The 12,923-nt window shown below is 50.5% G+C and overlaps 1 protein-coding gene across 1 annotated transcript in view; it reads right to left on the bottom strand.

Moving 5' to 3' along the window:
* LOC138489261 (unconventional myosin-X-like) overlaps positions 1-12,923 on the bottom strand; it is a 788,454-nt gene that overhangs the window by 442,957 nt on the left and 332,574 nt on the right. The window contains exon 3 of the mRNA XM_069616957.1: positions 5,492-5,650. Within this exon, the coding sequence (XP_069473058.1) occupies positions 5,492-5,650 (159 nt within the window). The remainder of the gene's footprint in view (positions 1-5,491; positions 5,651-12,923) is intronic.

Genomic DNA, 12,923 nt, shown 5'->3' with positions numbered 1-12,923 from the left:
CAGGCCTGGCCTGGTTCTTGCCTGGAATGCTGGTATGGACTGGTTGACACTATTGTGGGGTGCTGGGATTGTCCGCCGCTTCTGAATCTGTGGACCAGAAGACTTTCCTTGTCCAGCTATTGGAAGCTGCTGGGGTGTCCCACTGTGGATGCTGGACTTCATTTGTAGGCAACAGATTTGACCCTGTAAAAACATTGCAGACTCACCGCAGTCTCTTGCGGGCTACCTCAGGGGTCACCCCGTTCTCCTTTATGGTTTGATCTCTATATCCATCCCCTGGGCGATCTCCATGAATGGAGTTTGTAAGATCACGCTCACGCTTCAGTCTAAATCTTCCCTGACTCGGACACTCGTTCCCAAGTGGCCTGAATGAAGCCCAGCTCTGGGGACTGGACAGCTGCTTGCCACTTAATGTTTCATAAACGGCGGCCATTCTCCTGGGACATAAACACGTGTGCATGGCCCTGCCAGGCAGCCGCGCCCTAGTCCCCCTGGCTGCTTCTACCCGCTTGCCCAATCAGTGACGAATCCGGGTGCATTCTGGGAAGCGGATTTTAGTAACACGAGGCGGGTGGGCGAGGTGCTCGCGGACTCCTGTTTCACTTGCACGGGGGCCGGCTCCTTGATACAGTGCAAGCCCGATTCCCCGTATAAAGGCATTGGGGGAATGCCAGGTGGGCGGGTTCCGCATTCACAATCTACCTAAATCATGCGCTTTCCCGCTATTGAGAGCCTCTCACTGGTTACGAATCCGACAGCGGATACCCTCCGAAGTCCTCGGGGCTGGTCCTTAGATATTGCATCAATAAGATTTGCCATGATCAGCCCAGGCCAGGTGCAGTCTCTCATCTCAAGAGCCGTGTCTTCTAGTTCTTCCAAAAGCTCGCTGCAAGGCGAGGGAGGGGTGCCCGGAGGTTTCCTGTTGCTGGTGCCCACCCCTGGAACCTTCTTCCTTACTGAACGGGGCCCCGTTCTCCTTGGGGGTCTTTTCACGAGGCTCTGACCACGGCCCTGGTTCGCCAGCTTCTTTCCGCGTCGATGAGTTATTGTACACAGTCCCCTCCTTACCTCAGGCACCCGGATGCAGCCTGCCTGCTCCGGCCGGCTCTCGCACAGAATACTGCATGTTCCACCGTGCGAACATGGCCTTCATTCCTGTGGCTGTGTGTCGCAATGCCATGTGTGTTGGGGTGTGAAATAGAAACTTTGCGAGCATACCCTCCCCTGAAGACTGCCCATGACCACTTTCACTTTGGAGATCGTGTAGATCGCATTTATCGGAGAGTCGGGAAGGCTGCCTGGTCAAAGGAACTCGCGCTTAAATAGCAGCGTGCAGAGGAGTAGATAGATATACGCCACCAGGACATCAGGCCATCAGGACAGGCCGAGCCGACGCGGCCTTCAATGCATCCGAGCCCTGGGCCATAGGAGCACGTCTATTAGTAGGTTCAAAGCCTGCGTTCTACCATGCTACCGGCAGAGGGCAGCATAAGACCAGACTATTCCTCGAGCCCTACCGTGTCCTCAAGAGAACTCCAGCGCAGCTTCCGTCTGACGGAAGGCGAGCAGGTGGCTTCGAGGCGCATTGCCAAACCCGTGTGATTCCTACAACCGTTTTGGCATTTGGATAGGCATGACATTTGGCATGTGCCAGGCACTACCACAATGGAACTGCCTGGCCATAAAATGGTAACAGCTGGAAACTCGTCTGATTTATCTAGATTCCACGCATATGATGTCCCTATACAAGCCAAAAGGGTTGCCTTTGCCCACGCTAGTTTTAAGTGCAAAGAACAGATGCGAGAACACACATGTTGCTTATAAAGAAAGTGGCTGAAGGCACCGTTAAGATATTTTAATTGCACTGATGGTGCATTTACAACTGCTAGTATGTCCTTAATTCTTAGAAGGCTGTTTAGCCTGGAAGATCATGCACACCAGAAAGTTTGATGCTACTGCTTGACAAAGCTTGCTCAGAGACATCCTAGTTGTAGTGTTCTGCGCAGGGCCGGGCAGGTAGCGGGTGGGAGTGGCCACGGGTATGATGACTCTCCTCGCATCCCCTCTGCTTCCGATCTGTGCGCGTGGCGCTTAACGTCACCCAAGAGCCGAAACTAAAACTGCGCTTCTGTGGCGAAGTTCATGGTTTTTAAATCGGAAAGGATATTGGAAAAACTGCCCTATATGTTTTGAGGGGTACAAGCAGAGTTTGAATTTATAATGTGAAAATGTGCTGTTCTCTTCACTGGTCAAGGTGCTGGGGGCCACAGCGCCTCCGGGGCTCATTAAAGCCACATACCAAGGGGGTTCCTGAGTGCCACCATGTGCTCTTCTGCTCGGTAGGGTCTTCACACAGCGACGCCCATAGTCAGAGGCTCGGATACACGTGTGCTATTGCGGGCTGTGACCCAGGCATCCTCCTACTCTGGGAACTCGGACACTGCCCCCTTCGGATTTAAGGGGGCTCAGAGATGCTCGTGATGTGGGGTGCTGCTCAGACTGAGGCCTAACGAGTGTGTGGGGTCCATGTCAGCTGCTAATAGTTGGAGGGGTTTGAGCAGTGGCACCTGGAGGGGAGGGAAACTCTTCCTCTTTCCTGAATGTCTGGTGCCTCCTGCAGTGACTAGCATTCGCACGCCCGGCGCTAGGAACGCGCAGCGCAATGACCCACAGCGGGATACGTTTCTCTCTTGCACCTGCCATGCAGCTGAAACATGTGCAGATGGCAGGTCATGCAGGCCGTGGGGTGGAATTTGCACCCCAAAACCGCCTCCACCCAATTCCATGTGCGTTTCGTCTTTCTTGTGATGGCTGATGTGCTGTAGTGTAAAGGGTAAACCTAGATTGTTGGCTTTGTGGACATTGGGCAGGCAGACTTAGTGCGCACTGTGCAAGCTGATTTACAAATGACTGGTTTAAATTTCCAGAGATCATCTAATGCCTTTCAAAACAGTCCACTTTTTGTTACTGTGGAGAAGGTTTTCCTGGATCCCGCTGGAATAGTTCCTTTAACAACAATTTTCCATGTAGCGCTTCATGGCGGATTCCTCCCATTTCTAAGCACTGTAACAGCAGATATTATGACTAAGTTTAAATGGTATCAGGTAATATTACCCACATAAATAGGGTCGCCATGCATATAGGCAGCATTATTTAGGGGGATAATATACGGGGTAAATGAGAGCGGGGATTGCAGGGGTGTTCCCCCACAGGTTCCATATGGTAACGTCACCGCAAACGGCTCCATTCTTGTATGGCAACAATTTTGGTGGGGATATTATCACATACAACTATTTAAATGTACTCAAAGTATGGCCCTGGGAAAGGTTGAAGAGCAGAGTCAGCTCCGCCCTGGATTTGAGCGTGCAGAGTGTAGTTGGCACCTGCACCAGGGAGAACTTGACTTGCTGAGCCACCACTTGTACCACAGGGTGGTTTGATCATCTGTGCAACTGAAAAGACATGCATCATTGACACCGCCCCTTCCTCTCCACAGACCCAGTCTGGTGACACCCTGGCAGGGTCACAGTGGGCCACCTTTCAGAGAAGGTCCGGTGCCGTAAAACCACTACAGTCATGACGGGCGCAGTCTCAATATTGGGTGACATGACATCTGCCCAGGACCTTCACCTGTCCGCGCCGGACTTTCATTTTCCAATAAACACACCATGAATGGATTATCAGAGATAAGGATACGTTGACGCCGCTTGCTGGGCACAAACAAACTATGACCAGGATTGGACCAATCTGAAGGAGCGCGTGGTTGGGTACACAAAACTTGCATGTGCGAGCTCAATCATTTAGGAGGGAAGACTTGCAAGCACCCATCACACCCCCATGTCCCCCTCCCCCTACTTATTCCCTGTAAACCTGTGTGTGCCCTCCATAAGTAGGACTCCTGGAAACACAACGTCCTGCAAAACCTTACACACAGGTGCTGTAATTTGGGAAGCCGAGGCTACTAAGTCTCAGGGGCTTTGAGGCTGGGTTGGCTGAAGGTCTCCCCTTGTCTCAGAGGTGCGGATAGTGAGCGATTGGAGGTCTCTGGGACGCGGGTTCAGAGCCCCTCACCATGCATTATCTGTGCGCTCTTGGAATCTGGGGGCTTGGGCTCGGCCCCCAGTTTGCGTGACGCCTTTAGCTCAGTGGGAGGCTCTTAGTGAAAGGGATGCTGGCTTTCCCCACCCGCGTAATCTCCCTTTCTTCACGCTGTGAGGAACACACACGCTGATTTTACACGTATGTGGAGGAAACAGCCCATCAATGATAGCAGCGTCGGCTATTTGCCTATGGCGCTTCTGTGATGGGGTTTCATTTATTGATACCTTTATATAGCCTACCTAACCCGCATTAATGTGTGGGAATTCTGAGCGTAGTGCGCTCACTCTGGAAAATCCCCTGTGCGATGTCCTGCCTCCCGCGAGAGCCGCTGCCGCGATTGAATGCTACCTGTGGGCTTCGCACATTTGCACCGCATCTTAAGCCAGTTCCGATTTGAAACACGTCTGGGGGTTTATCCTAGATACCTTGCGTTTTATTTCTTTTCTCAAAACAGTGGCTTCACCACACTTTTTTTGTTAAAAAGTAGAAAAGTCTGTCTTTCGTGCAATTATTTATTTATCCATTGTTTCACATGGACTCATAGTCCCAATTGTGGTCAGCCGACACGTGTTTCGACCGCGTGGGTCTTTATCAAGGCAGGTGGCATGGAAAAGATGCCCCAAGTGGGGTAGGGTGCTGATGGTAGGCACCCAGATTGAACATTACTAAGTGCATGATTGAAGCCCAACCGTCATCCAATCGACTGAATCACCACCCTGCCCCACTCGGGGCTTCTTTTCCATACCACTTGCCTTGATAAAGACCCACGCGGTCGAAACACGTGTCGGCTGGCCACAATTGGGACTATGAGTCCATGTGAAACCATGGATAAATAAATAGTTGCACGGAAGACGGAATTTTCTACTTTTTAACAAAAAAAGTTTGGTAATCCAGGATAAACCTCCAAACGTCCACCAAAGGAGGTGTGCGCTTCACCTCAACCCCATTCTGTAACCTAGCAGAAAAATCAAATTAGGACACCTCATTAATTGTCGGAGTTTAGCAAGGACGGTCCCATATCTAGGGCCCAATCAGGAATACGGATTTGAAACACCCCAGCCTTGCTAGCAGCCAAGAGATGCCCCCCCTCTACTTTGCTAGAAGCGAGGACTATTTACAGTACAATGTTTTAGCTGCCCCCAAAAATCCCAGAGTCTTACACATCTGGTCTCCGCACACTGTCATTTACACAGCATTGCAGGTTTAAGTACAAGGGACCTACAGGGGCCCGGTGTGGAGGGAAAAGGACCGGGAAGCGGCACAGACACCCACGCTCTCCACACCGGGAAAGGGTGCATATCACCCTGGAGCTTTAACCCCTTCAGGGCATAGACGTGCATAATAGCCTGGCACTTCAAAGCAGCCGTCGGCATAACGCGGCACAACTCACATAGATTCGGTCTCGCTGGTAGCGCAGGTGCAAGTTGAGCATGATGGCCGCCTCGTGCAGATCTCCCAGCGTGGACATGTCCTCCACTCCAGCCACACTCGTCTGGTGCATGGGCAGGACGTGCTTGCAGGTAACAAAGGCCTGAGGGTGGGAAAAGACCTGGAGGGAGAGAGAAGGGTTAAAGAAGCTCAGTGATGCTGAAAGGAGAGAGGGAGAGAGGGAGACACACATCATCCCAGGTCTCACGTTTCCAATCAAATGCAGCGACCCTACAAACATTTGACACTTGTAACAACGATATGGGGAAAAACACAAGCAAATATTCGCTTACAAACCTTGGACTTTTTCTTGTTTTTACAACTAAAGGGCGTGGTTAAGGAAAAGGCTTTCTTGTGGGGGTTAGACAAAAGCTCAAATAAAGCAACATCCCTGGGGTTACGTCTCCCAAGTCACCTTCGTCCCTATGGCTCAGCCAAGTCTCTGGTGACGATGCGCTCTATGGAAAGATAGTCCCTCCCAGGATCCCTGCGCTGGGACCACCATGTCTGGGTGTTGAGGGCCTACCAGGCTCCCGGGGAACCTCACTTGTCTTTCACCCTTGCAGGGGGGGTTCCCAGGTCGCCCCCTGCCATCTGCTCAGACGTGACGGGCTTGCAACACTATGTCCAAGTCAACTGAGTCTGCCCTTCTCCAGGAGTGGACTGGAAACCAAAAGAGGCCCTGGAAATATTGTTCTAAGTGGCCCCATATTACACATTTTCAGCAAGTGCAAGCCTTTTCCTATGAGAACATTTAGAAATAGAAGAGGTTACCACACAAAAGAGGCCCTGGGTGCCGAGGCCTACTGGGAAATCTCCAGAGTTCCCTATGGGCCAGTCCACCCCTGCCAGGGTGCAGAGGCCTACTGGGACATCTCCAGAGTGCCCTATGGGCCAGTCCACCCCTGCCAGGGTGCAGAGGCCTACTGGGACATCTCCAGAGTGCCCTATGGGCCAGTCCACCCCTGCCAGGGTGCAGAGGCCTACTGGGACATCTCCAGAGTTCCCTATGGGCCAGTCCACCCCTGCCAGGGTGCAGAGGCCTACTGGGACATCTCCAGAGTTCCCTATGGGCCAGTCCACCCCTGCCAGGGTGCAGAGGCCTACTGGGACATCTCCAGAGTGCCCTATGGGCCAGTCCACCCCTGCCAGGGTGCAGAGGCCTACTGGGACATCTCCAGAGTTCCCTATGGGCCAGTCCACCCCTGCCAGGGTGCAGAGGCCTACTGGGAAATCTCCAGAGTGCCCTGTAGGCCAGTCCAACCTGTGAGGCCTACTGGGAAACCCCCAGAGGCAGAAAGCTCTTACACAAAACTTAGAAACAGCGCCTCTCTCTCCCTCTCCCTCTCTCTCTCTCTCCCTCAATGTATTCTGATCTTATCCCCTCTTCCTCCTCAGGGGTTCTCTCTTCTAACCTTTTCTGTACACCCACCCCTCATTTTCTCCTTCTCCAACCCCTTACATGCTCTCCCTCCCATTCTTCTGCAACCTCTTCAGTGTTTTCCACTCTCCCTTGTTATTCTCCTACTGCGGCTTCACTCGCACTCTCCCCCCTCATCCTCCTCGTGCACCATCTCTCCACCTCCATCCGCAGCCTCCGTGCCCTCTCCGCATCCACTGCATCCTACACCAAGAGCACGCTATTGGTCGAGCCGGTTCCCCAAAGCCGGCTGAGCACTCACTCATGGCACCAGATAAAATAGGTGGGTCGGGAGATGCCAGCAGGCTCGCATCCGGCCAGGACCATGCAGCTCTTTGGCAGGAAGGTTCAAAGACGAATGTGGCAAGCAGACCAGGCCCTCCTCCTGCGGCCTTTCAGCCGTGATGAAAAAGGAAAAGAAACCTGCGGTTCCACCTCCAATGGCCTGAGTGATGAGGCAGGGATGGGGGCAGGGATGGAAGGCAGATCATTGGCCGAACCTATTCACGCAGAGCAGTGCACTGTAACAAATGCACAGGTTCAGCAGCACTATCAGCCAATCAGTGACCAAGACACACAAATACAAATTGCCCTTTTGGTCACAGATAATTGCGTTAATCAAAGAATGCCCTTTCCAAGAAGGAAGCACACTTTGACTGTCAAGGGAGTGTATTTACAGCAACAAAACCATTAAAAAAATAATTAAGTAAAACTTGCACACTGATGGAGGGGTCATTGTCACGGGATAACAACCTAGCCCCAAGTTACTGCCAAAGGTGAATAATGTCATTTCAATCAACATGCAACAATGGACTGAACACATTTTGGGAATTGAATGTGCCTGGCTCCCATCTGTGTTACGCAAGTCAGGCTGCTGTACAATTAGGACTGTTCGGAATTCGGTCCATAGCAGAGATTGGAGACTGCATTCTGTGCATTTATCTATTTGATTTATTTATTTTAATATTTATAATGACCCGGTAGCTCACAAGCCTTGGGGCGCAGATACAAGAACACAAGACAAACAGCGACTGAGACAGGGAAGACGGGACCACCATATAGATTTACTCTGAAACTGGGCATAGACTGGGAATGTCGTTTATTTATAGATATGGGTTTTCACCAGTTTGCGGAAACGGATGTAGTTAGTTTGTATTTCAGAGCATTCCGATTTGTAACCTGTTTTTTGTTAAATGTAGTATGTCCATTTCAAATGCTTACTTCCGGTAAATAGTCCTAACATGACGCTTGTCTACCCGAACTAAGCACACACTGCAAACCTAGAATAGCCCAATACACATTGTCTGATTGAAGGTAATCACCGCAAGATGGGCAGTCTTGTACACTCCTATTCCACTGAGCAATAGCACCAGTGAGCATTGCAGCCTGCTTTGCATAAATTAAAAGAACACTTGTAGCCACAAACATTATATTTGACAAGCATGTCTAACACCAGGGTTGTATGATTGAATCAGTAAGTATAAACACACACTGGTCTTTGTGTACATTTAATTTTGTACAACACTTACTCCAACAGTAAAGCGTAAGTAACAACGAACCGTATATACTCATTCGGGCAGCTTTAGAATTCAGATGCGCGGGTAATATTGATGGGACAGTTTTCACCCCATTGCGGTCCTAGGAGCGTCCTGGGTAGGGCAGGGGGGGGGGGGGCTTCTCCCTCACCCAGATCCCGAATCCAGCGAATCGGGATCTGGGAGAATCCATCCAAATTCCAGCACTACTCATTAGGAAAGGTGGTGTCAGGGGGCAGTTATGTTGGTAGAGAATCTGCTGCGCTCAGTAATCTAGAACCATCTGGGGGTAGGACTCTGGCCCCCTTCTGCCCCCATGGATGGGAGGGGCCACTGAAGCCCAGGGCCGGTCAGGGGCACTAAATAGTCCCAAGAAGGTGGCCATGTTCATCACAAAGCTTTGTGCGGGACCCTGTTTTGTAGCAAATGGAGCCTTTACTGTTAAATTAAACTTATTTGTTTAACAGTAATCAGCTGCACACTACAGCAAGCCCTTCAAGTGGCCACCCTGGCCCAGAAACCCGACTGCTTGCTAGAACAGTGCCGGCCTGCTCCGGCGAATTTAAAGGACGGGGGAGGGGGTGGGGGCCAAGGAGGCATGCGGCAGCGAACGCTAGCTCAGTGATGCGGCACATGGCCTGCCACCCGCCGCAGGAAGAGCACCTCCACACCACGGGGGGGCGCCCCCTCCCTGGGAGTGCTGCGCTACTGCATACCTCCGATCACTCGCACGAGCTGCTGCGCTCAGCCAGCGTAGAAGAAAGGATTGCCTCTCTTACAAGAATACACGGGATAACACCCAGACCTAGTATTACAGCTCCCAGAACCCGTAGGAACGTGGCATGGAGCGCTTTATAAGGACACACAACACCATACTATAAGCTAAACGCAGCAGCACAGGCTGCACGCCCCTGAACGCTTAAGGTAATATCTAACAAGCAATGGCAATGCCAACAGTTTGGGCTTTTGAGCAGGCATGGGAAAGGCACTTGGCAGGCACTGCCATAGTAGTATTAACTGGCTATCAATGGCAGCAGGTACAACATGGTGCAAGTACCTGGGCATCCAATAGCAGTGGCCTGGCAAATGCAGAATACTTACACACAATCTGAAACTGTTGGCTTTGCCAATGCAGGTTTTTAACAGGAATTTCAGTGACGGTTCAGTGAAGGACCCATGGTGCTTATAAATAGAGTCGCTGAAGGCCTACCTGGTTATGACATTTTTATTACACCAGTAACGTGTTTACAGCTCCTATTAACTCATTAATTCTCAAAAGACTGCTTTGAAAAACACACTGCCAGGCACTCTGAACACAATGTTTGATGGTAAGGCCTGATAAAGCTAGCTCAAAGAGATCCCAGGAGGAGGTTTTTGGTGAGGCAGGAAGTGGGTGGGAATGACTAAGGATTAGGTTGGCCACGGATAGTCAATGGGTGGGTACATAACAAAAACACCCACAAGCTGCGTGTCCCTCCTCATATGCCATTTCGCCCAAGCTTTACTCTAATGCTATAGTTTAGGCTTACAGGTGGTGTTTTAGGACCACTGAAAAGCTAAACATGATTATGGTGATGTGGACCTAGCAGTCGTCTTCCCCCTGGCACAACTACGAATAGAGGTTCACATGCAGCCAGCCTCCCTCACACATGTACTCTGTTATACAGAGAATCACCCTCTGTATACAAGATGCATAGTGGGGACACACACACACACACACACACACACACACACACACCCCCCCCCCCCCACTTACACCCTCCCCTTCCCCCATCCCACTGCACCCTGAGGGGCTATTCGCTGCAGAGTTTCACTCCAGAGCTGGGAGCATTTATTCGCATGATTTGGTCTCCGACATCCTGTTCTAATTGCTAACATTTTGGGGACTTTCCTCCGGGGTTTTTCGCCAGCAGTCGCTGTTCGAGGAAGTGAGGTTATGATGGCCGAACAGGACAGATCCGCCGGGACACCAGAGATAGCGGAGGTTGCGAGGTTTTATATTCCAAATGCTAGAAATGGAGCGCCAGCTCTGCTGTCCATCGGTATTACACGAAAATATCCAAAAGTACGTACAGCCTAAAATGCTGAACATTTTAACCATTCGGTATTTATTATAGAGAACAAGGGAAGCAGGGGTGTCCCTCGCACCCTTGTTTGCTATAATGTAATCAGGGGTGGCAGGGTGGAGGGGGGTCCCACGTGACGAAAACATTTTGAAGAAGGAAGAAGGAGCCTGCAGCGCCGGTTCCCATCCACGGAAGTGAAGGGAACCTGCGCTGCAGGGACTCGGCGAAGGGTAAGTAAGGGGTGGGGGGGGGAGCAGGGTACACAAAAGCAGTTTAGCTGTGGGGTTATTATTTCGCATACGAACATTTAGAATTCAACATTTTCGTCTTCGAAATTCTCGTATTCACAAAAATAACGTACATCCTTTGTTATCACAGACGATGCAGTGGCGGCGGGTGAATTCTTTACATTGAGGGGCAGCTTCTACTCTTTGTACCAGGACAATGCCACCCTTCTCCTTGTGTCTATTGCTTGATCACAGTGTCCACAGACTTTAGACCAGGGGGAAGGACTCCCTTCCGATTCTTGGCACAAAACTTGCAATCTTCTTAGTTCCTGCCGACTCGACCATTCACCTGGCCTCGGGTTTACACAAGGTCCCAACTCTTTCTACGGGTTTCAGTGACTCCTCTGGTCACTGAATTGAGGACACTTCCCTCTATACTTGATTCCACTTTCCTTATGGTCCCCAACCCTGATCCAGTGGGATGAGGACATTCTCCTCTGTTTCTTCCAACAAAGTTAGGGTCCTGGCACATTCTCCGGTAGTCAGTGGTTTCTTGCTCGCCACGGAGATGACAAATTACTCCTTGGATGCAGTCTTTATTTTTGTGGGGTCCCCGACATTTCCCTGGTGGTCAGTGGTTTGGGCTTCTCCACTGAGAGGAGGAAGTACTCCTCGGATGCACTCTCTATTCGTTATTGGGTCCCCAACCCTTCTTGGCCCACTTTGAGGCTTCATCACGTTGATGGCTGGAAGCTGAGACCCCTCGACTTTCCTTGTCCCCACCAGTCCGCCCGTGCTTCCCCATTACATGGCGGAAGCCGCTTGCACAGCGCCGGTTCTCCTAGGATCCGACGTCTGTCTCTTCCTGGATTCCTGCGGTCTTTGGTGGTTTCACTGCATTCCTGTGTCTCTCGGCTCCCTGCATCCTCTGTGTCTTTGTGGGACTACACAGTCCACCTCCTACAGGAGGTCGCGCCACTGCTTCACCTTCGCTGCCGTCGGGCCTGCTTAAGGTGCTCTCAACTTCCTGCTCGCGTCTTCCAGTCTGTGGTCTTTGCTGCTTCTAGATTCCCTTCTAGATTTGGCAGCTTCCTCCCCTCTCGCTACTTGACCCAGCTGGGCTCGACTGTATACTCCTTTGTCTCTTCTTATACTTTGTTTCCAGCTCGTCTCTGGCAGAAAGTCATTTGTTCCTTTTGACATTTGCATTTTTATGCCTCCTTGAGGCCAACTCGTACCAGTACTTGCCAGACCAGTACTTTTCAGATCTTCTGTGATCTTGCTTGTCCTAGTCTTTTCTACCTGGGCTCTACCGAAGCTATTACAATAGTTCATAGGTTGATCCTCACGAAAGGGGTTTGTGATGGAAGGGGAGGAAAAAGAATGTTGGGGTTTGACATCACCCGACGGTCTATAACCTGTCGGAATTTCAAGAAAATAGAAATACCCCAACTAGAGCAATGCGTCAGTGAAATCCTAACAGGTCTTAAGACAGAGGACACCTGTGAGGGTATTATGTTTGTTTTGTTTATTTATTTTATTTATATTGCGCACCAGACCCAGGGGTATTCAGGCGCGAAGGCAAAAGAGGATTGTTCAGCTTAGGTTACAGATTAGAAATGGGGGTACAGCGGTGGTTACATTGCTGTGGGTATGTATTGTCGGAGAGTCAGAGAGATATTTATTTCTAAATATGATCATCACATCATGGAATTAGCGAATCAGAAGGCACCACTTCTGTCCAAATCGGTTAAACCCAATGGGAAACGCCAATGCACCCCGAATTACCAGTCCTAAAGAAAGAAAAAAGGAGAAGAGAAACTAGATGGCTGACGAATCCTTCACAAGCCAATAAGGAAAGCTGGAAGGAGTCGGATAACTCCTATAAAAAGAACATTCTTGAGGACAAGAGTAACTACCACAACAACCAAATCCGGTTGGCTGCAAATGCACCTAGCAAACTCCTTGAGATACTGAAATCTATCGAGAAACCGGTCGCACTATCCCCTACATTTATTCCATCACAGGAAGAATGTGATCAAACTCGGGCAGCGTTTGTAAACAAAATCTTCAAGGGAATCGATAATAAGAGCCTAAGCAAATAATGTCAACTCTGAGCAATTCATCACTAAAGAAAATTCAGAAC

Source organism: Ambystoma mexicanum, chromosome 9 (assembly GCF_040938575.1).
Source record: "Ambystoma mexicanum isolate Mex_15411 chromosome 9, UKY_AmexF1_1, whole genome shotgun sequence".
NCBI lineage: Eukaryota > Metazoa > Chordata > Amphibia > Caudata > Ambystomatidae > Ambystoma > Ambystoma mexicanum.
The sequence above is the reverse complement of the archived record's forward strand: the minus strand, read 5'-3'. Positions and strand labels throughout refer to the sequence as shown.